The following is a 26,553-nucleotide window of genomic DNA, read 5'->3' on the forward strand; positions in this document are numbered from 1 at the left end:
TTAGTAGAAAATGCCATCTTCTTGCTTCTTTTCACTGTGCCAGGAGATCATTGTTATTCCCTAACCGCTCGAGCCGGGGCCCAAATGTCAGTAATCACTAATAAAACAGCACAACTTTTGGGCATAAAACCCACCCAAGACAAAGTCAAATTTATGGGGATTGATGGTGTGATAAAAACATGCCCCACTGCAAAAATTACCCTCTGGTTACCAGGAGAACAGAGAATGACCAGGAAAGAAGTGTTAGTGGGTGCTGTACACACTGATCTTTTAGGATTTGATTTGCTGCACAGGCGCGTGTGGAAGCTCCCTGATGGAACTGTGTGGAGCTTTGCAGGACATGAAAAGGGGTCAGGCATTGTGGCACTGAGTCTGCCAGAAACCTCCACACCATGACCCCCTCTCAAATCACTAATGTTCGGCAATACTCATTGCCAATAGCGGCACTTACCGGTATTGACGGGCTGGTAGTAAAATTGGAAAAAAGAGGTAAATGCCAATACTACACCCCTAACTGCCGCAGTGCCAAAGATTGCTGAAGTGCTGAAATACTCTACAGGTTTCTATGCAAGACATAGATAAAATGTGTGCTGATGAAAATGCCTCAAATCAGAGCAGTGCCAATGGTACTAGCCACTCCTCACAAATCCCCATGCATGGGAAGCCAAAGATTGCTCAGGAAGGATACACTGGATCAGCACCCGGTGGATGTCACCTTCCTTGTAAGCCCATCGGTCTTGTCGACCGAGCGTGTTTTTTCTTCCCTTTTGTGTTCACAGGAACCCTGGATGAACTGCACGTGGACAGACGTGTTGGCTTACGCTCACCTCGAGTACGTCCAAGGGATTTTGTCCCTCATTCTAGCTATAACAGTACTTCTACTCAGAATGAATGAGTTTAGCAACTGTCGTCATATGTGACAAAGAGAATTGCAAATACATGAATCAGAATGGAAGCATTCGATGCATGGATGGAAGGTCGATAAAGGGACAACAATCCACATAGGTTGTCGAACCTTTAATGCTAGCAGTAGAAAAGATTTCCCTCCTTCAACCCAAGTTACTATCAGGAAATTTCCTGAACAAAAAACTGAACTCACGATAGGTAGGAAGCATTGTGCACCTGATGTTTGTTGGTTCAGTTTTACTATAATTCAATCAGTATCTGCTGTCTGTTTAGGCAGCACTGACAAAGGAGACAAAGCACTATCATTTCAATTTGGGTTAGACATATCCCAGGAAAAGACTTCAACTACGGCTATGCCTGTACCAACCATGGTGTCACCCCAACCAAATTTTGAGAATGAATCCATTCGGACACCCACAAGTCTAAATCCTGACATTTTTCAAAAATACCGGTCAACAACAAATATTGTTGAACCCGACCTACTCTCTCAAGCAAGTGAAACTATCAATGCAAATTAATGTCTCTGGCATCAAACCAATTTGCTCACCTTTCCGAGGTACATCCTAGGCGGGATGGTATGCGTGGTTACGTGAACGAACCCTCACCTCCTCACAATGATTGAAGAGAGATGTAACTGGCATCTTAGGAACAAGCTTGGGAGTCTTCAACAGTACAGATGCTGAAGTACTGGCTAAGAAACTAATCACAACTACTGGTGACTGGAATAGGTTAGAACACCCCCTGCGGTCTTCCCTTTTAACCCTGAGAAATCACCAATGGCTTTTTTCTAACATATTACCTCAGTGGGAAGAAACAAGTGAAAAGGACCATCGGCTGATTGCAAATGCACTTGGTGCAGCCCAAAGCAATATTTCTTTAGCACTCAGCTGTATCCAAGCCCAGCTTGGGATGCAATCAATGACTGCTGCAATTATAAGGGAAGGTGAAGAAGGCACCTTACCTACTGAAATTCGAAAAGTGATCTAGGATAATGCAACTGACTTTGAGAAAAAATTTCAATCCTGGTGACACCTAGTCAATGTCACCTATGACCCCATTAAGAATAAGGCCACTGCTTTTGTCTTAACGATACAAAATGCCCCGGTACAGACCATACACCCGATCATTGCATTAGGATTAAATCCCAATGGAACAGTGCTCTATCCTACTGAGCGCAGAGTGTGCGCCAAAACAGATAGTGACAAATGGCAAACTGTTGCCGTTGATGCATGTATCACACGAGAACAAGGCTTTGTTTGTGAGAGTAATACCCTTAAAGTGCAAGACATTTGTCTCGACACTGAACAAAACGTTTGTCATTTTGAGATCCATCCTGACGATGCCCCCAGCACTGTGCTTGTCTATATTGGGAAAGGATGGGTTTGCACGAGATCTCCTTGTAATTTTATATTCATAGCTAAAATGGCCACAGATATTAAAAATCATTTGTCCTGGGTTTGGCCAGGACAGGGTTAATTTTCACCGGACTCCAGGAAGGGGCACAGCCGAGGGGTGGGGGCTGACCCCACCTGGCCAAACAGAGCCCGGTATTCCATATCAGGTATTCCATACCATGTGCCGTCACGCTGGGCTCCGGTGGGGGGTGCGGCGCAGCGGGAACTCCCTCGCGGCTCGGGAGCGCGCGGCGCCGGTCCTGTCCGGGAGAGAGGGTCTGTTCTGCAGTCTTTTTGTCGTGTTTTCTCCTTATCTGTATCGTTGTTGTTGCTGTTCCCTCTGTTTGCTGTTCTGTTAAACTGCCCTTATCCTGACCCACCGGTTTCTGCCTGTTTTCTTTCCATTCTCCTCCGCACCCCGGCGGGGGAGGGGCGGCCGCGTGGCGCTTTTGTTGCCGGTGGCAGCCAAAACCAAAACATCATTTCAATTTTTGTGTTTGTAATTTCACTAACATTGTTAGATGCGATTTCAGTTATTTGACTCCTGTTACGTCTCACCAACTGTTACAGACCAACTATGCTCTGATTCACGATTTACTGCCTGTCCCCATTGGAATGAACATCACATTGGTGAAAAAGCTGCTACGACATAATGACTTGAAGCGACTGTTAAAGGAGGCCCAAGGAAATGGACAAAAGACTCTAATTACTGTCCATCATGATGTGGAAGAAGTACATCAAGTACTGCAGAGAGTCAAAAGGGACGGAGAACACAAATGGTGCGACACTTTTCGGACAGTTGCCAACAACTACAGGACTCTTAACAAAATGTTGCATCCCGTTGTTGTTTTATTAATGCTCATCATATTCTGCTCTCACCTCCTCCTCAGGAAGGTACTGTTGGTCAGACTCGATGGGGAACTCGCATGGGTTCTTCACCACCACTGTCCCCTCTGCCCCACGGCTGTGCGGCAGCACTGGTCCCAGCTCAAGCTCTGGGGGGGTGAACTCCAGCTGTGGCTCCAGCCCACGCCCCGAGACCTGCAGCTGGAGGTGCTGGCTGCTCTGGCGAATGTTAATCCTCAGCTTGCTTCTGTAGGACCTCTGAAAAGAGAGAAGCACAGAAAGCTCCTCCATGAAGCCCCAGGTGACAGGGCCTCAAATTCAAGCCTTGCCCCGAGGTCAGGGGTGTTCTCAGTACCTCTAAGGTGAACGCAAACCCACTATTCACTTATAGCTGGGGCGACAGCATCTGCATGCTGGCTCTGAGTAACTGGGATGAATCCTGGCGTGAAGCGTAACTGGATATTTGGGCATCAGATGGATCTAGAATGGTCTATGCAACGTTTTCACCTAGTCATGAGGGAGCGCAATGCTCATCAGAAAGGTCCTATGGGTGATGTTGCCCAGGCAGAGTCCCAGCATTGCTGCACCAGGCAAACATCAGCTGTGTGAAAGAGGCAGACGACCTCTCGCTAGCTAGAAACAACGATCATCGTCTCTGCTCAGTGCTGGGCACTGCTCGAAGCCAGAGACAAGACGGTTACATCTCCACTAGCAACTAGAAGATCCCTGGGACTGTTCCCAGGCACGGAAGCACTTGTGTCCACACTGTTACACACCGCCAGCTTCCAGCGGCCACCTGCAAACTGCCTTTGGGAATGCGCCATCATTTAAGCCGACTCCCAGACTGCATGGGAACGTGCAGGCAGGCTGGGCCAGTCACAGGGACCGCTGGCAGCACACCGCTGCAGGTGACAATCCTGCTCTGCCCAGGAGGGTGTCTGGTAGCCGGTTTGTCCCCCATGGGATTTCAAAGCCCCTCTCAGAAGGGTGTGCTGCAGGGGAAACTGAGGCACTGGGAGTACGGGGTCTGCAGAAAGCTCTGTGTGGAGGCAGACCTCATCTCCTCCTCCCTGCGCTGGGCTCTCATTACCACACTGTCCCACCAGACCTCCGGAGGGTGACACCTGCCGATCTCACCTCTTCCGTGGGTGAAAACCTGACTCGCACGTTGCATCGCTGTCCTGGACCGAGAGCTCCAGCCGAGGGCAGCGCCTCAAAGACACAGGGCTTGGTCTTCAACTCCCGGAGCAGCTCCCGACGCACGCTCGCTGGCAAATGCTTGTCCACCTGAGCACAAAACCCAGCTGTGTGAGGTCTCCTTGGTCTGCCAGGACAGACCCTCCATTCCTGCGGTGCTCTGAGCTATGGCCACAGCACTGAGAGCACCCACGCCCAGGCCAGCTGCAGCCACCACTGGCCTAGAACTGAGAACACACGTAGGCAGGGCAGGCAGACAGGGAGGCACTGTCCTCAGAAGAGGAGGAATGGGTGAAGGGGACAGAGAAGTGAAGCATCAGCTAGTGAACAGGTCAGGTGAAGCAGCCTTGCTCTGTGCCCTCTAAAGCTTCCTCAAACGAGCTGCAGCCCAAGTGCTCAGGCAGCCACAGGGGCAGAAAAGGCAAGAGAGGCAAAGAAAACCCAACCAAGAAGTTACACGTCACCTACTGCTTGTGCTTTACCTTCTTGATGGGCTCATTCATGGTGATGAACCATTTACAAGGGATCTGGAGCCGATTGTGGAGCTGGATGGTTTCTTCCTGGCACTGCCCACACTGGACAGCGGAGAACTCCAGACTGTCCCTGGAGAGGCACAGGAACGGCACGGCCACGTTGGCATGGACACGGACGCAAAACGTGGGGCCTCTGGCTACCTAGGGAAGGACAGAGCATCCAGATGAGAGCCTGAGTGACATCTGCTGCTGTCCCCAACCTGCTGCCTGCCCCGGAAGGTGGTGCGGGCACAGGGAGGTGAGGAAGCGTGCGCTACCTTGATGGGCAGGAGCACATCCACCTCTCCCAGCGGCAGGTTGGCACTCTGTGGGTCAAAGTGCACTTCAAAGGTCTTGGTCTCACAGCAGGGCAGGTGCTTCACGCGGTCCAGCTCCACGCGGAAACCTTGAGGAGACGAACATAAAGCAGCTGAGATAGACACACAATCCACGTGAATCAGCGTTAAGGCCATACGTGTCTCCCAGCTGGCAGCTCTGTGAAGGACCCCTTTGCATCTACGGAGAAGCCTGCCGCTCCTTCTCCCTTATCAGCGCGCAAGGCGAAAGGGTTTCGACGGCCAGAATCCAACACCCACGTGGTAAAAAGGAAATTGATCTGTCGAGGAGCTCCAGCAATTCCTTCATCAGGCATCCCAGGGAAGGATTCACAGATCTCTCCAAAGGAGAATTTCCAACTAAGGTTCCCCCATGCTGTGGTGCTCCCTGGAAAACAACTTCAAGGAGACACCTGACCACCTTTCAGACACAGCAAGTCACCATTTGATGGTACTGCACCCTCACCTCAGGGCCTGTTTCAGAAGCCTATTTTGATATAACAGAGGGCCTCACAGGCTGCTTTCTCAACAAAGGCTGAACAGAAGTGCTATCACATTATGAGCTCTGAAAAAAGCCCTTGCAAACCACAACGGGTCCGTCCCTTTGCTACACAAGCCCAAGGGGAGCACAACGAAACTCAGCTGATGCTCACGGTAGCCAAGAGCAGAAGATGCTGGGAAGTGACCAAGGTGATCAGCCCCTCTAGCCCCTGCAATGAGGTGGTAGGCCAGTCACAGGCAGGACAGGCCTCTGGGTACTGCTGACCAGGAGAACTCCGGGTCTAAAGTACGAGGCAGAGGGGCCCAAGGAGCACAAAGCTAGATGAACAAGCACTCAAAAAGCACCCCTTGTCCCGTGGCTTAAGCTAATCTGCCAGAGACGGCTCCTTCAAGCCCACGGGAAGTCTCTCCAGCACCCGTTACCTGTGCCACGCAGGACCCGTGTATTGGCGTGGAAGGACACAGGGAACTGCCCAGTGTTGGTGACCTTCACGATCTGCGTCTGGATGCTCCCAAGAATGACGTAGCCAAAGTCCAGGATGTACTTGGGCAGCTCGGCTCTGAAAGGAGGAGGGACAGTCCTTTAACCACAGCCTGGGCACATTTCCAAGTGGATGGAAGAGGCAAATCAAGTGGGTATTTCTCTATTCACTGCTGTAGAAACTCAACCCAAGCCCATGAAACCCAAGGCCTGACCACCTGGTAGTAAGACTTTGCTAAGTCACTGGGAGCGTAGGTCCTAGGTTTTGTCAGCTAACAATGGCACCTTCAAATAAAATTACTTTAAAATGGATACTGGTCACAGCTCCTCTGCTACAAAAAGCCATGGCAGCTAAGGCCACTGGACCTCCACTGGTCTCAATGAAACTGCTAAGCCTGGCGTACAGCCCAAGCCTGAAATTGCTTCGGGGATACGCCTGCGCAGGAACTCTTCACCGCTCTGCAACCAGATCTGTCCCTAAAAGCAGCACCAGTAAACGCAGTAATCGGCACCTACAAGGTTCACGGGAAGGTCCTTTTCCAGAGCAATCCCACTCAGGAAAGCACATAAATCATCTGTTTTGTAGAGCATCTTCTTCCTGAACTGGAGCCTACCACACCCGCGCCCCATCATGAAGGAGCAACAGGAAGGACCAAGTCACCTAGCTAAGCCCTCCAGTTCCACCAGCACCCAAGCCACCTGGTTTGGGGTTTGTCAAGGGTTTGCCAACCTGCTCTTGTTGCTTAGTGTGCTCTGTTCGTTAGAACAAAGACGCTAGCTCTGAGTTGCCTCGTTCAGAGCTGCTCAGCAGGGATGGAGCCTGTGCTCTCTGGCAGGGCTTGACGGCCTGCGCTGGACCCCGCTCAGAACAGAACCCAGCACCTGTGGGGAGCTGAGCACCTCCAAAGCTGAGAGTGGCTCTGTGGAAGTGAGGACACACCGCTGCTGACAGGCAGCAGGCTCAGGCCCTTTCTGCAGCCCCCAGCTACTCCTAGCTCTGCAGACAGAAGGAGCTCGCAGGAGCACTGCTGGGTGGTACCCTCGAGGCACCTGGAGATAGGCTATGGGAGTCCCCACTAACTTGAGAAGCCTCCGACGAGCACGCTGGTCAAAGGCAGTGTCCTCTGGGTGACCGGAGGCCAGAGCTTTCTGCTGCTCCAGGCCGTGTTCCTCTATCAGCATCTGCTCCATCTGCATCTGCAGCCGAGTGTCCAGCTGAGGGAAGGAAGGGAAAGACAGTGGCTGGTTGGCAAATGTTCCTCCTGAGGCACAGGCTTGTCTCTGAAAGAGGATCCCATCCTGCTCTTGCTGAGAGGGGTGATGGGGTCCCCCTGGGTCGCTGCTCAGTGCCTGTGACACCTCCTGCTCTCTTAGGCAGGACCTTCTCTCAAGGGAAATGCACTCCTGCATCTTCACCTGCCCAGTCACTATCACAAAAGCTCAGCTGGTCAGACAGACAGACAGACAAAGCCAGGAACCTCCCACAGCTCCAAGTACTGGCCTGCCTCTAGCCAGTGCCAAAGCAGCTTGGACAAAGCTCTCTTGGAAAGGGAACCACCACACAGCTGGTGCCTCCTGGAGACAAGCGCTGACAGCACAGTCCCAGGGCGCAGCCAGCTCTGCAAACCTGGCAGGGCTGGGCTGTGAGCAACAAACCCGCCAGCGATGACCTGCAGCCCCAGCGCCAGCACCAGAAATTCCACCCTTTGAGCACAGTCTCCAGGATCTCTCCCCGGGGCAGTCAGGAAGCTCACGCATCTCCGAGAGGGACAACTGCCAGAAGTGGGCAGCGCTGAGCTGATGCATGGCCATGGCCAGGCGTGGCCAGGGAGGACGGAAGTGCCAGCAGGGCACCGGGAAGCCTGCTGCAGGGCGCAAGGGGACCAAAGGACGCAGGGGGAGGGTGGCACGTGCCGAACGGGGCAGCGTCTGTCCTCACCACGGTGCCCGAGTCGTCCGTGGGTGGCTCTGCGGCCACAGCCTCCCACAGAACAACTGTTTCAGCTCTATGGCCGTCGTCTTCCAGCTTTTCTTTCACCTCCTTGAGGGCCTTCTCATATTTTTTGTTTCCTGGATGAAGAAAACATCCACAAACAGAAGCGTGGGCACAGTGCCATTCCCATTTAAGCTGGGAAGCCCCGATGCCCCCAGTGATGCCCTCTCCCAGAAACACACTCCTCCAGCCATGTATGGCAAGTGGATGCTGCTCTTCCTCTCTGAATCCTGACATTCACTCCCACCCACCACCTTCCTCCATCCACAGCAGCATCTCTCACCCCGTGCAATGTGATGCAAATCCAACGCTGCCAAAATCCCTGCCAGCCTGTATTACGGCTTTCCTGAGCGTTTCTGTCTAGCCATCATCTTTCCAGGGCTCGCACAGATACGATGGCAAGCTCTGCAGGATGGTTCCTGGGACAAAGCCCACATGGGCTCATCTGCTAGAGACTCAGGAAGCGACCAGAGGGCTGAGTGTTGGTCCAACAGCCCTGAAACCTCTAGGCTTGGTGGAGGTGGCTGTGAGCTGCCCCGTGGGCATACGGCATGGGGGAGAAACCAGAAGATGTTCCTGGGGAGCAGACTGGCACTGCTCACCTTTGATGTTCCTAGGCAGGTCCAAGCAGATCCTGGGAAAGCTGCCCTCTCCTTTCAGGGTGATTTCTGCTGGCTCTAGATGACCCACTTGGAGCCGGAAAGACCTGCAGAAGACTCCAGGCACTCCTGGCAGGTAACAGACTTTCAGCACTTGCTCCTTGCCAGGTCCAATGTAACCCTGCAGAGCACGGCAGAACAGGGAGGGAACGCATCAGGGAGGGTTGGCTGGAAGGACGGCTCACACGATAGACGTGCCGAGAAGAACAGACAGGTTCTCCTCTATCAGAAAACGTCAGACAACATCACTTTCTAGTTTTCTCATATCCAAAACCTCGAGTCTCCTACGCCAGGATGCGGTATGTCCTCATCACACGTGCGGTCCCACAGCACAGACCCTCCTTTGCTCAGCACGAGCAAGCTCTTCTGCTAACGGTGCTCACCCTCTGCTAGCAAGAGCCAGCCGGAATAAAGAAAAGCTCTGTCACCAGCCGCTGCAGAAGCTGCGTGGAGTGCCCGCGCTCTCCGCAGGGCCAGCAGCTCCTGCCCCAGCACAGCAGTGGCTCCCAGGCTGCTGTCAAAGGGCCTGACCCTACCCAAACACCTCCGGCCCGTGCAGTCACACCCAGGCTGGAGGAGCCCACCCAGGCTCACGGCCACCTGCACACACACAGCTCTGCAAACGCCGGCCAAGCTGCCAGCGCTGAGGACGCCGTCGCAGCAGCCTCTGCGTGGGGCCAAGCCGAGCTGCGTCTTCGGAAGCTCGCAGGGAGAGGGCATCAGCGCCTCAGCCCTTGGAGGAGACGGGCACAAAGAAACCTGAAAGCCATTTGGCTTCCCCTTCCCACTGCGAACAGGGACAAAGATCGGAAGGCTGCTTCAGCTCGAAGGCGTCCACGCAGGGCTGGGAAGCTGGGATGGTGGGATGCTGCCAACCCCGCTCCTTGCTGTGCCAGCCCTGCTCCTCCCCGGCCCCCTCGCTGCCCACAGCGCTGCTGCAAAGCTGGAGGGGCAAGGGACCGGGGCAGGGGCTGTTACAACTCCTGGCAAAGCAGCTTCATGCCCAAGCAAAACAGGATTCAAGTCTCCCCTGGGCAGTGCTGGCAAGGGGCAGGCAGGGTTTGTTACGGGCAGGGACAAGTTGCGAATCCCGTCCGATCATGGAGCTGCTTCACGCGCCTGCTTCGCCTTCTCTCCCCCCCAGCAGCAATTGCTTACGGCCCTGTCTCCCCCAGCTGCTTTTAGGGTTTTTTTCTTCTGTTTTCTTCTGCTTTTCCCCCATAACACTCTCCTGGGCAGCTGGACGCCGGGCCAGGGTTAATCCCTTGTGCTACCTCCGTACTCACCGTGCTGGGCACGACCAGGGGCACGCCGGGCAGAGGGCCGTCGGCAGCGGCCGCGCTGGTGTCGAGCACCACGTAGGTGAATCCCATCTTGCCGCTGTTCTGCAGGGTGACCTCTGCTTCGGTGACTTCCTTAAACAGCTGAAGGGAGGACAGAGGAGTGGGGAGCTGAAGACACAGCTCTGAGGCCAGGAACATCCTCCTGCTTTCGTTGGGATGAGAGCAAACGAACACAAGGCAGGAGAGAAGCAGGGGCAGAGGAGCTCCGGGCACTTGGCTTGGGAACCCACAGGGTACCTCTCAGCCCCACACAGGGACAGATACTTCTGGAAGCATGCAGAGGGGAAATACCAACCACATCAAGACCAGCTCTAAAGAAACCAAAGCGGATACAAGCCCTTCGCGCTTCAAGGTGTCACTTCACAGCTAGCTGAAACAGAGGAGGTGGCATCAAGACATTGCAGAAAAGACACCTGCACACAAGGATTTGCAGAGCTTGCAGGGATAGCCAAAGGGAGATGGTGCCACACGTCTGTGCCAACAGCTGGAAGCATCTGTGGGGTCTTTAACCAAAAATGAATAAAGTGGGGATTACGCTGGGACATTCTTTCCAGCTACAGCGACTGGAAGCCCAAGGTGACTTCCTCCCTGGTTTATTTTGTGGACTAATCAAGAGCGTTACAAGAGAGCATCTCCTCGGACCTCAGGCGTTAGCTGCAGATCAGCGGATGGATGTCCCGGGGCACTTCCCTCTGGAGATCACCGCTGGGACCCTGCCTGCCCCAGGAGGCAGCCTTAGGTACCTTGCAGAGGAGGAATTCCCCGCTCTGGAGGGGCTGGAGATGGCCATTAAAAACCACCTTGGATGCAGGACGTTTGACTCAAAGTTTGTACTTCCAAGCCACAGAGCTAACAAAGAAGCTGGGAAGGGGAGAGAGCCCCAGACCTAGGTGGGCAGCAACCCGTCGGTGCTGGTTTCAAGACAAGGACCTCTGCCAAGAGAAGCGTGCGGTACCTGGAGCCCGCAGTCGATCTCCGTGATGTCTAGGAGGTAATGGATGAGCGAAGCCTCCCCGCTCAGCGCGATCTCGTAGGTCGGGCCTCCCTCTACCTGGCACAGTGCCGTGACGTGGGCGACGATGTTGGCGTGGCCAAAGAAGGTGAAGGCGACCCGCTGGCTCTCGCCCGGCTGCAGCACACCGAACAGCGGCAGGATGTCGAAAACCTGCAGGGAGGGGAGGAGACATCAAGATGTCAGGCAGCAAAATGGATGCAGAAGAGCAGCCATGGCTTGGAGCAAGGGGCAGACGTAGCTGGAGGGACCTCTTCCTCAAACACAGGCAAAATCATTCTAATCTCATCCTGCATACGTTATGCTTTCCAGTGGAGGAACCATGGGAAAAATCTTCACAGAATCACAGAATGTTCGGGGTTGGCAGGGCCCTCTGTGGGTCACCCAGTCCAATCCCCTGCCAAAGCAGGATCACCTACAGCAGGGGCTGCACAGGACTGCGTCCAGGCGGGTCTTGAATATCTCCAGAGAAGGAGACTCCACAGCCTCCCTGGGCAGCCTGGGCCAGGGCTCCGTCACCCTCAGAGTGAAGAAGTTCTTCCTCGTGTTCAGCTGGAACCTCCTAGGCTTCAGTTTGTGCCCATTGCCCCTTGTCCCGCCGCTGGGCACCACAGAAAAGCGAGGAGGAAGAGACCGCAGTTTGGCAAAGTCTTGTTTTATACAAGACAGCTCTGTGGCTGTCACTGCAGTACGGGGTCTTGGTGAAGGCAGAGACGTGGCAATGGGTGGCTCCAGCTGGGGCTGAGAAGGTGGGATGTGAAGCTCGGTGCTTGGCACGGCTCGACACAGGAAACTGAAAGCCTTCGCATCACCAAGCAGATAAAAGCCTCATTTTACATTGTAAAAGAACACGTGAAAAAATCCACCACCCAACATAGGTCAGGAGGACCTGAGTGGGCTTCTCCCAGCAAAACTCTCCCACTTCTCCCTCCCCAGAAGCCCCGTGTCCAGCCCGCTCTCGGGGCACGTGACAGCACAGCAGCAAAACGGGCGCTCGGCACCAGCACGGCTTTTCCCTGGCAAGCTGGGGGAGGCAACGCAAGCAGCAGGTCCACAAGAACAATCTACCTGTGCCTCCAAGGAGTCATCTGCTGGCTCTCGGGCAGGATCCCCCGCCGCTCCCAGGGCTTTGGCTGGCTCCTCCGCACCCCTGTCGCTGGAGCTGCCCTCTGCAGACGCTGAGTGCTCCGACTGGGCTCCCTCCTCCTTCGGCGCTTGGGGTTTGGTGAAGAATTTCGGTGCTGGAGGGCTGAACCTGGAAAATAACAGAACTCTGATCACGGACCCGCACTGGGAGGCAGAGAAGCCTGCATGAGCAGCTCCTCGGCAGGATGCGGCCCCTGGGAGGGCACTGGTGGTGCGAGCTCAGCGATGGTCTGACCCAGCAGCTCTGAAACCAGAACGGAGCAGGCCAACGCTTGGGGCTGCCCCGGGACGATGCTGGGACAGCGGCGGTGCAGGCAGCTGGCTGCAAGGAGACGTGGGAGAGGACAGAGGCGAGCGGGCCTTGCGCGAAGGCACAAGGTGCTGCGGGAAAGGAAGAGACAGACAAACTGGGCAAAATGGGGAGACCGAGGTGCAAAGGGACAGACCCAGTGACCCAGTCCAGACCCACCAGTGCCTTCCTGACAGCACCCACCATGCTGTCCCCATCCAGAGGGACAAAGTGAGAAATCTTGCAGCTCTACCAGATGTTTATCCTGAATATTTCCCCTAACGATTCCCTGCAGCTGCAGGTCGGTACGAGCAAGCGGCGACGCTTTCTCTCAGCGCCACGAGGCACAGCAGGGATGGAGCCCGCAGCTTGCCGTGCCCTGACCCCGGCAGAGCCCAGCACCGCGCAGGGGCACCCACGGAGCCCGTCTCGGGGCATCCCCGCACACGCCAGGCAATACGGAAAGACGCATCCAACAGTTCCAGGCGGAGGCTTGCAATTAAACGGCCCATTGATCCCTGACGAGCGCCAAGGCAGCAGCGATTAGCGCTCCGGGGAAGGAAGTTTCCCTCATTTTTCATCAATATACTGCAAATGTCGAGGAGAAGATTCAGCTCCCCGCTGCGCCGCAGGTATTCCCCGGTCGCAAAGCAACGGCTCCAGCAGCAGAAACAACATTTTTCTCCCCTGGCCAAAAGAAATGTGTGTGCCTGACTGGTGCTGGGAGTCTCTGCTGATGGGCTCCAGCAAGGTTAGATGTACGGATGGTGACACCCTTTCGAGCTCACCTTCATCAGACCTGATGTTCGGGTCCCTCGATGTCAGAATGAGTTAGTTTGATCTGATCATTTAGAATACCAACAGTGCTTAATGTGGACCAGAGAGGCAGAGCAGCCGGTCAGCGCTCAGTCGCCTCAGACGGAGAAGTTATGGAGACCAGGCTCCTACACGCACACACGGAAAGGATGCTGGTGGCACGGCAGGCATGCCTCCACGCACGGGCAGGGCCGGGAAGGACGAAGCTGACGAGCTCACCCTGCTCCGAGGCAGAGACTGCGCCGAGCCACGAGGACGGAGGCGACGACCACCCAGAGCCCCCTGCACCTTCCCCCAACTGCCCTCACAGCCACCGAGGCTCTGCTGAGACTGAGGGGGGATGGGGAGCAGGGAGGAGGGAGGTGGAGGGCAGCTGATACCCAAAGCTTTCAGCACTTGTTCCTTGACGTGTGGACGCTGGGAAACAAAGCAGCAGCGAGGATCCAGCAGGGCCTGGCAGCGGGACAGACCCAGGCCAGTCTCACCGCCTACTTGTGCCCTACAAAATGGGTCCAGTTACTCTGCCCCAGAGCCAGAAGCCAAGACCCTCTTACCTTCCTGAGAACACCCAGCCCCCCCTGGGCTTCAGAAAGCCTCTGTCTTGAGACCAGCAATGGATCTGAGGAGCAAGCTCGCAATGCTTGCTCCTCTCCTCCACCCAGGAGACGCTGGCTTGGTGCTCTACCTTGCTGAGCAAGGCTCGCACGCTGCAAGCTTGTTCACAGAGCTCCTACCCCACCCTGGGAGCACACACGAGCCTCTGCGGCTCCGACACTGGGTGCAAGGGCTGGGAAGGCAACAGCTCAACCGAGCCAAAATATTTTGTCCCCCAGCACAGACCGCAGTGTCCTCCACAGCCACTCCAGCCACAACAAGCCAGGGAAGGGAGGCTCTTGCCAAGGACACTGATCCACCCATCAAGCCAGCCAGATTGCTCCGTCTCCCACCACGCACACGGGGTTCTGACGCAGTTACACAGAAGGGCTGCAAACAAACCAAGAGGGGGACGGAGAGACAGCGAGCGAGACACAGGCCTCCTGCCCTGCCAGCCTGCACACTCACATTTTCCGTATCTCCTTCCTGTTGTCTCCCAGGATCTGGAAGAGCCCATCCAGGATTTCGGGCAGGTAATCCAAGAGGCTGGTGTCAGGCACAGACTCCAAGACCAGGATCTAGCTCACAAGAGGAATAAGAAAGAAGAGGTGAGTTTCGGAGAAGCTAACTGACATCACCAGCACAAATCCGGTGCAATACTGAGGAATCCAGAGCTGAGCTGTGCGGGTTGCGGGGGGAAGGACAAGAGGATGGTGTGGAGTTGCCCAGCTCAGGAAGAAGCTGGGCCAGCACAGGCAGCAAGCGATCAGCCTGCAGCATTGCTACGCTTCCGATCAGCTCCCTAAGGCAGTGCAGGGATCAGGACTGACGGCCCAGACACATGCCGGCAGACCTGGGATGGCAAACAGTGCAGCTGCGAGAGAGCGCGCAGGGGCACGCAGCTCTCCCCAGACCCCGGCCAGGCACCGAGAGCTCCGGCCTCGCGCAGAAAGGAGAAGGCAAGCAGAGATCCCTCGCCTCCCGGAGAGCAACACCCCTCCATCCCCACCGGCTGACGGACAGCACTCTGGCACTGTCCCTCGGGCGACTGTAACCTCTAGACCACAGCACATCTATTTCTACCAGCAACCCTTTGACCGTATTTTCAAACTCGGTGTGCAACGTCCCGAACCAGCCTGGCAGAAGCGCAGTTATGACATTACCGTGACCGCAACTGCAAGGTGACGGGGAGCTGGCATTTTAAAGAAACGGGTGAAAAACTGCTGGCTTAAAAAGCCTGCCAAGTAAATTCAAGTGCCCGAGTTCACCCATCGCCACGGATCTCTGCGGTTTGCCCAGACACGGGATGCTGACGGGTCCGCAGCGTTTCGGAGCTGGGACTGGCAGGCAGACGTGGCGCCGCGCGTACCTACCCAGGAGATGATGAACTGGCGGGCATACTGGTTGTTGGAGTAAATCCTCTCCCGCAGGAGCGGGATGAAGCCGACCAAGTCGAACTGGTTGCTCTCAGTCACGATGTCCTGCGGAGCCCAAGCAGAGGGTGTCAGGAGGGACGGCCGCCGCCCTGTGCTGCCAACCCCCACCCGGCCTCTCTGAAGGCACGTGACAAGACAAAGATGACAAAGAGTTTGACACATGGGTGTGCGGGTCAGGAGACCTGGGGAGGAAGAGCCGCCTGGTTTATTCAGGCGATGAGCTAGTAATCCCCTTCGGGCAGGGACTGACGCTGAGCTGAGCGGGACCCAGAGCGGGAGGCTCCTGCTCGCTGCGTGCCAGCCTGGCTCAACAGGAGGAGGGTGGGAGCTTCTCCAATGCACGCACACCAGTGAGCAGCTTTGACGTAGCCACGCGTCTCAGCGGTGGGAGAGTCCCCTGGCTTTCCTTTAGCAGCTCTTCCTACACGCTCGGGGGATTCTCAGGGGATTTGGCTGCACGGCTGGGTCTTTCGCATCAGGGCGGTGGAGCGGATTTCCCAGCAGGAAGCTTTGCAGCAGACGATGCAGAGCCTGCGTTAACCGCTGTGCCAACACGGAGGAGCAGGGGGGGCAGGACCTGGCAGGGAGCCACTCACCTCCGAGCAGCAGAAAAGGAACGGAGAGGTCCGTGCAAGCAAAAGCCCATCGGCAGGCAGAACAGGAACCGAGCCCCCCAGCCCAAAGCAGCAGCTCTGCTCCTCCCAGAGCAGCTCCGCTCACTTCTCCTCGCTACTCGCTTAGGCAAGAGAGAAGGAGCAGGGGAACAGCCCTTCTGCTGCCTGCGACAGGGCTGCCACTCAACTCAGACTCAAGCCTTGCTTCCCCACACAGCCGGCTCCCAAGAGCTGAACGCACACGTGGCACCGCGATAACCTACAAGCCCCTCAACCCAGCTGCCCAAGATCGCCACCAGACCCTCAGTCCACCAGGCTACGGTCAGTGAGAGGAAGAAATGCTTCGACAGTAGCCACAGGACTGAGCTGGGATGGTTTTAGCAGCTGCTGCCTCGGGGACCGACACATCCCCAGCCAGGACATGTCTGCAGCCTGCACCAAGGATTCTCTGCCGGAGAGGGGAAAACCTACCTTGAGAAGCCGATCAAGGAGCTCAGAGCCACTTTTGACGTTCGGGTCAGGATCGGCAGCCAGCTGTGAATGACAGAAACAAGGGCCATTGCAGCAGCAGGCCCCAGGTCTGCTCCCCGCTCTGCCACAGAGCTCCCAGGGCTGTTGCCCTCCTTTGGCGTTACAGGGACGGACACAGAAGTCCCTTTATCTCCAACTCCTCATCAGGCTGCAATAAATTCTCCCAAGAGAATTCCTAAGGGGGGTTATCAAGCACCCATCACCTCCCTCAGCTGTGCACGCTTTCATGGGCCAGCAGCCACACTCCAGCGGCAGAGAAACACAAGTCTCCAGGCACAAACTGCAACGACACGCATACGCAGACATGGTTTTGACCCTGCAGGCCCCACAAAGCCGTAGTACTGCTGAGCCACCTCACCTGCAGCAGTCCTGTCAGCCTCATTTCCTAACACCACTCAATAAGGAGCAGAAAAATACATCTTGAAGTTGAGAACAGAAAACAAGGTATCTTACAACGAGCTCCAGCACCCGCAACGTCAGTGGCCACTGTGCCGCTGCAGAAACTGCTCATTCGGTCCTTCGGACCTGCCTGGGTCAAAGCAAACCAGCTTCCTTCAAAAGAAGACCTTGGACAACTCGGTTTGTTTGACCCAGAGAAGATAAGGACTAGAGGACAAGCCTTACTCCTCCAGCATGGGAAATAAAAGCACATGAGAGTTGAGAGGAAGCTTCTCACCTTGCTGAGGCCATCGAACAGCACGTTGAAGTGGGGGAGGACAGAGCCCCTGGCCACCTTGACAATGTTGTAGAGGGCCTCGCAAGCGTAGTACCGCAGCCGACTGTCGGCGTCATTGAAACACGTCAGCACCGGCTCGATCAGCTCCTTCAGGTAGAGCCCAGAGTCCTGGTGGACAGGAGAGGACCAGTTAGCTGAGGGCCATGCTACGGGGACAGGGAAGAGACGGCGCAGCCCTGGAAGGGAGCACGTGGGCATGCCACAAAAGCTCAGACCCGGGATGGCTTAGTGCATCTACCCTGGCCAGTATTCATTATTGAATTTTGCATTTTATTACTGAAAATACTGAATCTTCTTATTCAGGTACAATGACAGCCAACTGAGCAAGCTGAAAAATCGTTTCGAGGGAGGCTACACCAGCAACTGAAGAGATTATTGCAGCTGTACTTGGCTGCTTTTGATTCCCAGAGTCGTGAAGAAGTTAGGGCCACAAAGATGATCTGGCGGCTGGAGCACCTCTCCTATGAGGAGACGCTGGGAGAGCTGGGGCTGTTCAGCCTGGAGAAGAGAAGGTTCCAGGGAAACCTTAGAGCAGCTGCCAGTGCCTGAAGAGGCCTACAGGAAAGATGGGGAAGATATTTTCAGCAGGATTTGTTGCAATAAGACAAGGAGCAATGGCTTTAAACTAAGAGAGAGTACATTTAGACTGGATATAAGGAAGAAGATTTCTATGATGAGGGTGGTAAAACGCTGGCACAGATTGCCCAGAGAAGCAGTAGAGACCCCATTCCTGGAAACATTCAAGTCCAGGTTGGATGGGGCTCTGAGCAACCTGGTCTGGTTGAAGATGTCCCTGCTCACTGCAGGGGAGGGTGGGCTAGATGGCCTCTAAAGGTCCCTCCCAACCCAAAGCACTCTGTGATTCTGTGAAGTCTGGGCAGTTATTCCATTGCTCGAGAGCCTTGCAAAGCAAGAGGGGCTGCTTCCCACCGCACACCGCTCGTCTCTGCTAGAGACAGACTCACAGAGAAATGCATCCCTGCCTCCCTCTGCCCCGCAGGCAGGAGACGAGGCAGATCCCCAGCAAAGCCAGCGGCCACCAGCTCTCCGCCAGGATTTATCCTGCTCCACCAGTTGGTCTCTGCATGAACCCACCGAGGTTTCCAGGACCAGGGAGAACATCCCAGACAGGGTCGGACCGATCCTACCTGCACCTTCAGTGAAGCAAAGCAGCCCTTGGTCTGTTGGGCTCCTCTTTGTAACGTCAGGAGCTGGGGACCACGAAGGAGCGGCTGATACAGGCTTCACAAAAGGACAGACCTTCAGCAGTCCCCAGAGCAATTTCCTGCCCTGCGGTCTCCAGAAACACTCACTCAGCCACAGTCCCAGCTACCAGAAGAGGAGCAGCTTCAGCCCGTGCAGGTGCTTACAGACGAGGGGATACCACAGCTAGCACAGCTAAGCTGGACACATCTGTTAGATAAAGTGGTTGCAGGGCTCTATTCGCAGGCAAGATTGATGTTACACGCGGAAGTTTGTCCTCCTGCACCACAGAAGGGTCACGCTAGGCCGACCCTGACTCTGCACGTGAGCAAATAACGGTCATTAGTGACGCCAACCCCCAGCCCAAAAGACTTTTGCTTAAGGATTCAGCAGCGCAGCAGGAGTTTCAGACAGACCCAGAGGTGGAGGCAGGAGGCTGGCTTGTTCTGAAGCTAAAAAACCCTGCTTTGGGGAAACACGCCAGCATTTCCCCAGTGCCTAGCACAGGGGACAGTAAGAAAATCAACAAGGCGCAAGCCAGCAGATTAGAAGTCCAACTCCAAGTTATCTCAGTGCCCCTCAAGGCCACCAAAAGCAGCTCCTCCACTCCCCAGCGCCAGCTGCACCGGCAGCACAGAGCTCCTGTCCCCGAGCTGTGCCGGAGGCGAAGGCGGGTTAGGTGCCCGCGCTGAGGGCAGAGCAGCGCATTGCTCACCCCGGAGAGGAGGGCTTGAAAAGAAACTCGGCCTTTTAACAAGAGGACGAAGCAGGAGCACTGCTCAGAAGCCCCCAACCAGCAGCATACAGGCTGTCAGCGTAAAAGCCACCAGGCTTCAAAGCATCTGCTCAGACCGATCACGACTCTAGAAGGGGAATAAACGAGTTCTAATTTACTTCATAGCTCTTCTAACAGGCACCACCCGCTCTCCCCGAGCCCTCTGCTTTCTTTGACACACACCTTACTACAGACCAAACCGACTCCTTCCTTTCTAAGCGCTTTCAAAAACCAGCTGCGTGGTTTGAGTCAAACGCCCGACGGAGCCGCGGGCCTGCAGGGTCTGGGCTCCTCTCCGCGGGGATCCAGGTGCTCTAGCATAGCCCTGGAGGCAACTCACTGAGCTGGCTCTCCCTAACGAGAGGGAAGTTACAGAGAAAAACCTTAACTGGGACAGAAATCAGCCAACTTCTCGCACAAGGGCATCAATATGATGCCTCCAGAACCAGACCAAGCAACCCATGCACTCAGCAAGCGAAACTTCTGCCGCGCCCAAGAGAAAGCTGCGAGCCCAGGCTAGCGCAGCTTGACACCTCGCGCCGCTCGCTTGTTCTGACAACGACTCCACCACCGTTTGGCCCACAGCTTAACACCACTTCCCGCAGGCCCTGCCGGAGCCGGCTGAGCTGGGGGTGGGAGATGGAAGGGCAGAGACTCTTCGCAGCTCCGTTAACACAAACCAGTGCTCAACCTGCTGAGTCCAGTCCAGCCGCTGGAGACGGAGGGCGGACAGATGGACTTAAACCACGCCTAGGGAGCTGCCAAGATGAGACCCAGGCCAGAACACGCTCCTGAGCCCAAGGGATGTGGCTGCGCACGTTGGGGAAACTCAAACGCAACCCAGCCGTACGCTGCAACGCAGGGAGGGAGCCGGGGAGCTGTGGGGCCACCAGCCTGACTCTTCCCATCACGCTGACCCAGGAGGAGCCGCCGTTCCCCCCATCGCAACCTGCACGAGCCGAAACCCCCCCCGGCACCTACGTACCTTGCCCAGGGCGATGGAGCAGGCGGCCAGGCCAATGAGCCCGCCTTTCTGGCTGTGGGGGTGCTGGGAGAGCGCGAACTCCTGCGACAGGATCTGGATCACGTGCTTGATTTGAGACGTGTTGTTCTGAGCCACAAACTCTCGCACCAGCCTGGAGAGAGAAGAGGAAAGCACCCAGGGGGCTTCAGGGTCTGCCCGACACGAACGCTCCGGAGCTCGGCTCCCTACAGCTGTCCGAAACAGGGATTTTCAGCCACGACAAACGCCAGAGAAAGTGGTACCAAAACGGGGAACGCTGAAGTGAAACCAGAGCTCTCCCCTCCTCCCCGCTCACGTGTCAGCCTGCAGCCTCCTACGCCGGTCACGAACTCCCGGCCCCGGATGGGCTCCGAAGGGCCACCTCGCCACGGCTGCGTCCTTGCACAGACATCACCGCGCCTTCGAGCACCCTCTCCAATGGCCAGGTTACGAGGGTCGCTCGCCCCTGGCGCGGCACAGAGACCGCTCGGCTGGTGCCTCGGCGGGGAACTGCTGCCCACCAGACACAGGCCCAGCATGAAGATTTGACCCTTGCAGCCACCCAGTTCAGCTGGCACGCCGCTTCATCATGACAGGACGAGAGGAAGCTCAAGCTGCGTCAGGGGAGGTTTAGATTGGAGATGAGGAAAAATATTTTTACTGAAAGAGTGGTCAGGCGTTGGCACCGGCTGCCCAGGGCAGTGGGGGAGTCCCCATCCCTGGAGGGGTTCAGAAAACGTCTGGATGTGGCACTTTGGGCTGTGGTGAGGTTGGGGTGACGGTCGGACTTGATGATCTTACAGGTCTTTTCCAACCTTAATGACTCTGTGATTTATCTAAATACACTACTCACCAGTGCAAGGCTTAACCAAAAAGCCAGCAAAGCTTCCGCACGCCAGACCTGCTCCTCCCCCGCAACCCCTCGTTACCCAGCCGCGCTGTAACGAAGAGGCCATAACCCCGCTCCAGCCCACAGATCGCTCCAAGGCCCCGGGTCGCCCGACCAGCCCTCCAGGCCCGGCTCTCCTGTGGCAGGGCCAGCTGTGCAGCCAGCAGCACACATCTGGCATTGGTGGTTCAGTGGTAGAATTCTCGCCTGCCACGCGGGAGGCCCGGGTTTGATTCCCGGCCAATGCAGCGCTGGTTTTCCCTTTTTCTTCCACTTTTATCCGTCACCTGGGACCACGCATGTCAAAATTTTGGCCTATATAAGGATCTTTACCTTAATCTTCGATGAAGGCGTAGAAGCCTCCACTGCCTAACTCCACTTAGGGGATTTTTTGGCCCTATATCGAATCTCACGCTGCCCTCTCCGAGACGGGCACCACTGGGCAATCACCCACTCTACAACCCAGGAAAATCATTATGGAAGATGTTTATGAACTTTCTCCCCTCGAAACGATTAACGGCAGCTCTGTTCTCACCCTGCTCTGAGCAGAGCAGCTGCCCCCTTTCTCCCCGGGGATATCACACAGCTCACCCCCCCGAAGCCAAGCTCTCCAGCAGCTACAGCCCGACCTGCTCTCACAAACTGCTGCTTTAGGGGGGGCGGCTCCGGCCCCCAGTCCCACCCCAGCAGCAGGCTCCGGCAGGAGGAACGCACCAAGCTCGAGCAGCAGCGACTGCCGGGGCGATCCTTTCACCGCCTAGGTTTAATGAGCAGAGCTTTGTCTAAACAGGAATAACTTCACAGACTTGCTTCAAGAGTTGAAAGGGCTCCAGATTTAACTAATGAGGCAAGAAGCGGCGCACAGCGTCAGAGTCTGCAGGCAGCGGGAGCTGCTCCCGCGTTAGAGGCCAGAGGACGAGGAGGTACCGGAGCTGAGAGGCTGCTGGTGCCATCCTGCGATGGCTTTGAGCCGCTCTAAATCCGTGCATCTGCAGAGAGGGCTGGCCCTTGCCTTCCCCCTCAAACCCTCCCCCAAACTGGGCTTCCAGCTCCGTCAGCTGAACTGGCTAATGCCAAACCAGACTTCAGTTGGCACAAGCCAAGCATGAAACCGTCATCCTGGGTCAGAATCAGCAGGAGCAGAGCATCCCCCTGCGCAGCAGCGAAGGGGCAGCTACCGAAGCGTCCCCGTGGCCGGAGCTGCGAGGACAGCGCAGCGCGCCCACCCCAATCCACCCTTAGGAAACCACTCCCGTGAAGAAGAGTAAAAACGAGCAAAAGATCAACGCCTTGGAACCGAAGAAGGGCCTGGATGCATCGCCTTTGTACCCCAGCAAACACCCATCCCACCCCACGAGCAGTTTTTCTCTGCCGCCCAGGTGCACCCTCCACGTCCCAGGCGCATGGTTCCCACCCCGCGCCCCTTGCCAAAGCCTGGCCAGAGCAGCTCCGTCCCCGCGCCACCGGCTGCTCCCCTCGCAGGCTCACCACAGCCGCGTCTCCCACCCAGAACTCGCCCTCCGGCTCGGACCGATGCTCCCAGCCGCGCGCTGGGCTGTCCCGAGGGGATGCTTCGGGTCTGCTGCGGGAGCTGAGCCCTCCGGTAGCGCCCGGGGAGGACACAGCCCTTCCCTGGCAAAGCCACGGACCGGAGGAGCAGAGAGCACCCAGCCCAGCGCAGCGAGAGGAGACGCGGAGAACGTGTGCGGGCAGCACTAGAGAGGGCACGGCCATGGCGGTGGGCGCCGGGAGCGCCAGAGCAGCGGCGATGCCGGATGGAGCCCGGGCAACACCCGAGGGCGACAGCGGGCGCTTTGCACCTCGGCAGCCGGGACGGAGCGCGGGAGAGACCTGGGACGGCACCGCGAGGTGACAAACCACGGCTGACCGGAGATGGGTGCGGGCGACGGGCGTGGATGAGGGGCACGGATGAGGGGCACGGCCGCCCCAGCGCCGGCCTGCTGCCCTGGGGAGCCCTCGCGTCCCACGGCCAAAGTGCCGGCACCTCCACCAGCAGCGCCGAGGAGCGGGTGCCGCGTTCCCGGTCAGCTTCTGAGGCTCCGCTGCTGGCGCAGGGCTCACCGGGGACCCAGGTCTCTGCAGGGGGTTCACCAGGACCCGGTCACCTGCATGGGGCTCACCTGGGAGCCAGTCATCTCCACGGGGCTCATGGGGACCCGGCCACCTGCACAGGGTTCACCAGGGACCCGCCCATCTCCACGGGGTTCACCGGAGACCCGGGTCTCTGCAGGAGGCTCACCTGGGAGTCGGTCATCTCCACGGGACTCATGGGGACCCGGCCACCTTTATGGGGTTCACTGGGGACACAGCCACCTGCATGGGGCTCACGTGGGACCCAGATCTCTGCATGGGGTTCATGGGTACCCGGTCATCTCCACGGGGTTCATGGGTACCCGGTCATCTCCACGGGGTTCACGGGGGACCCGGTCACCTCCACGGGGTTCACGGGGGACCTAGGTCTCTGCAGGGGGCTCACCGTGGACCCGGCTCCCGAGCTCGCAGCCCAACTCCCGCGACCGGCGGCACCGGGACGGCAGGCAGGGTGCGGAGCCCCCCCGCCCACCCCCCGGAGGCTGTCCCCGGGCAGGGTTACTGCGCCACCGGCGCGGGGTGACCCCTCGCCCACCCCCCCTTCAGCATCCTGGGCAGCCCCAGGCCCCCCCCCCTCCTCTCAGGGCCGGGCCGGCCTGCCCGCCCCCACCCCCGCCCCCGGCGCAGCCCCCCCGGCTCCCGCCAGCCCCCGCCGCTCACTTCTCGATCTCCAGGGCCGCCACCTTCCTCTTCTCGTACAGTTTCTCGTCCGGCGCCAGCTCCCGCTCCGCGCTCGTTGCCCCCGCCGCGCCCGCGCCTGCGCCCCCCGCCGCCCACGTGACGCCCGCCCACGTGACGCCGCGCACCCCCGCGGCGCGGAGACCGCCGGCCCCGCCTGTCCCGCCCCGCAGCTCCTCCCAGCGGCGCGGAGGCCGCCTACGCGCAACGCCACACCCCGCCGCCAAGAACACCCTTCCCCACCAGACAGCAGCTCTTCCTTTACCTTTAATGAACGCTCCCTTAATTAACAAACTCCCGCGGGGAGGGGAGCGGGTCACTGCTGAGGGAGGAGCCCGCGGAGGCAGCAGACGCAGGAGACGCCCGCCCCCCCGGGGCAGGAGACCACCATCTTGCTGGTGCCGGGGGCCGGGCCGCCCGCAGAGCAGACAGCGATGGAGGCCGTCTTGTGGGCACGCAATGTCTCGGGGCCCTGACGGCGAAGGCCGGGTGCTCCGCCGTGCCCTGGAAGGCCGTGGGCTGGAGGAAGGCGTTTCTGAAGGGGATGGAGGCGAGGGAGAGGCCGAAGAGGGGGATGCTGTGCTCCCCCCTGAGCGGGGAGCAGAGCCGCAGCACGGCCCTGGCTTCGCCCCGCTGGCAGGGCTCGTAGGTCACGTCCAGGCTCACCTCCGAGCCCCCCGGACTGGCGGGGGCCGCGGCGACGCTCTTCTCCGTCTGGAAGTCGGCGCAGTCGCTCTGCGCAGGGGAGAGAAGGGACCGCGGGGCGGGGGGGAGGGGGTGTCACACAAGCCAGGCCGGCTCCTCGGGAAGGAACCGACGGGCCCCTGCCATCGCGCTGGCCGGGGGCCCCTTCCCTCGCCCGGCGCTGCACCCGTCCCACCACACCACACCCCCGGTGAACGGCCATGGGGACTGCCCAGACGGGCCCAGCAGGTACAGCCACGCACCCAGACCCCACGAGACCCTGCTGCCAGACCCTGCGGGGCTTTAAGGTGGGCAAGGCAGCTCCCACTCGCAGGTCCCAGCCTGGCCTCCAGCACTCACTTCCTCATCTGGAAGAGCGAGGTCTCCTTGAACTGAATCATGTCCGTATCCAGCTTGAAGTCGGCATATTCAACGACAGCGCTCAGGCAAAGCTCTACCTCGCGGCTGCTCTTCTCCAGGACAGTGTGAGCTGGTTCTGGCTCGGGCCCCATCACCTCCAAACAGGAGAGGGAAGAATCACTCAGCAGAGCCCAGAAAGTCAAACTGAGCAGAGAGCCTTTCGACCTCCAAAATCAGCCACGTACAGGGGCTAGGAAGGACCATTCCCATTTAATTCCCTGGAAAGATGCCTAAACTTGGCCCTTCCACTATAGCATTTGTTTCTACCTACTGATCAAAGCAATCACCACCACCACTGTGAATACACCCGTGGGGACTATCACCAAGCACCAGTCCCCATGTTTCAACCCTGTAGGGCGTCTGACCCTTTTCCTGGCCCCCTGAGACAGAGCGCAGTGGATTTAACTCCTTGTTCGTGAAAAGGCACTGAATCAGACGAAGAGATTTTAACACCACCAAATGTGCTATCGTAAAATACGACCTCCTGTTCAACCCGGGCTGCAACAGGGCAGCTTTTGGCAGAGATCGGTCGTTTGCATCTGGCTAAACTTCTCCTGTCAAAACGATTTCCCCATCTCGTGTGAGCGTACCAGGTCACCGTGCACCTACCTCTCCCCTAAAACGCACTGCTGGTTAACGTCACGGATGGATTAAACGGCAGGAGGAAGCAGGAGCTGCTGAGCCAGCAGGTCTGCTGCCATCGGCAACTCTTTTTGTGGAAGCTCGGTTAGCTTTTGCTATCGCGCTTCTTACCTTCTTCCTCAGAAACCATCTGCCTGGGGCTACCGGGCCCCTCGTGGTATCCTCCACCCAGTGGACGGTGCGCAGGCAGTCGTGCCAGTCGGCAACCTCGTCCGGCGGCAGCTGGAAGGTGATCCCAGCCACCCTGCACTTCACAGGGTGCATTTTGAAGGTGACCGGGACATCCGATTTCAAGGTCACTGTGATGTCCTTAGCACAGCCAGCATGGAGATGTCCCACCTAGAGAGAACCAGAGAGCCAAGACCAAACTGGAATCACTGACAAAGGCAGGACTGACAACACAGGGACTGATGTGGTGAGCAGCTGTGCCAGGAATCTGCATCTTGCTGCGTATTCATCTGAGTTTGAATAGAGGAAAGGACAAACAAAGCAAGCTCCCACACCATGGAGCCTTTTCTGTGGGGCTGACAGCCCTGCCCCAGCAAAGCCAGGGATTGCATCTCCTACGTGGCACCCAAACGGGCTCTCACCGGTACGTGGTCACTCCCTGCCAGCTCCTGGGAACATGCCGGGCAGGGCTCAAGCAGCGGGGAAAGGCAGAGCCGTCCCAGCTCACCTGGGGGGAGAAGTGAAACGGGGGGGCTGCCAGCCACTCAAAGCGCATCGCCTCCGCCCTGCTGCGGTTGGTGATGGTGAAGGTCACAGCGTAGGGCTTCCCGACGTGACAGTCCCCAAACTGGATGTGG

General features: G+C 57.5%; 1 protein-coding gene and 1 non-coding gene across 2 annotated transcripts in view; one reads left to right on the forward strand and one right to left on the reverse strand.

Annotated features, from left to right (window-relative positions):
* LOC142362810 (uncharacterized) overlaps positions 1 to 24,908 on the reverse strand; it is a 31,188-nt gene extending 6,280 nt beyond the window's left edge. Inside the window, exons 1-19 of the mRNA XM_075433431.1 lie at positions 24,786 to 24,908; positions 24,297 to 24,736; positions 23,984 to 24,199; positions 20,305 to 20,455; positions 17,282 to 17,449; positions 16,546 to 16,608; positions 15,398 to 15,505; positions 14,493 to 14,602; positions 12,248 to 12,434; positions 11,123 to 11,332; positions 10,111 to 10,248; positions 8,768 to 8,945; positions 8,112 to 8,242; positions 7,254 to 7,387; positions 6,115 to 6,251; positions 5,134 to 5,261; positions 4,826 to 5,017; positions 4,284 to 4,433; positions 3,180 to 3,404 (exon numbers count right to left, since the gene is read on the reverse strand). Coding sequence (XP_075289546.1) covers positions 3,180 to 3,404; positions 4,284 to 4,433; positions 4,826 to 5,017; positions 5,134 to 5,261; positions 6,115 to 6,251; positions 7,254 to 7,387; positions 8,112 to 8,242; positions 8,768 to 8,945; positions 10,111 to 10,248; positions 11,123 to 11,332; positions 12,248 to 12,434; positions 14,493 to 14,602; positions 15,398 to 15,505; positions 16,546 to 16,608; positions 17,282 to 17,449; positions 20,305 to 20,455; positions 23,984 to 24,199; positions 24,297 to 24,736; positions 24,786 to 24,908 — 3,189 coding nt within the window. The remainder of the gene's footprint in view (positions 1 to 3,179; positions 3,405 to 4,283; positions 4,434 to 4,825; positions 5,018 to 5,133; positions 5,262 to 6,114; positions 6,252 to 7,253; positions 7,388 to 8,111; positions 8,243 to 8,767; positions 8,946 to 10,110; positions 10,249 to 11,122; positions 11,333 to 12,247; positions 12,435 to 14,492; positions 14,603 to 15,397; positions 15,506 to 16,545; positions 16,609 to 17,281; positions 17,450 to 20,304; positions 20,456 to 23,983; positions 24,200 to 24,296; positions 24,737 to 24,785) is intronic.
* On the forward strand, positions 21,389 to 21,459 carry TRNAG-GCC (transfer RNA glycine (anticodon GCC)). The gene has a single exon. It is a non-coding gene; the product is annotated as a tRNA-Gly (tRNA).
* Positions 24,909 to 26,553: the final 1,645 nt, after the last annotated feature.

The sequence above is a fragment of the Opisthocomus hoazin genome, chromosome 12 (genome assembly GCF_030867145.1).
Source record: "Opisthocomus hoazin isolate bOpiHoa1 chromosome 12, bOpiHoa1.hap1, whole genome shotgun sequence".
Lineage (NCBI taxonomy): Eukaryota > Metazoa > Chordata > Aves > Opisthocomiformes > Opisthocomidae > Opisthocomus > Opisthocomus hoazin.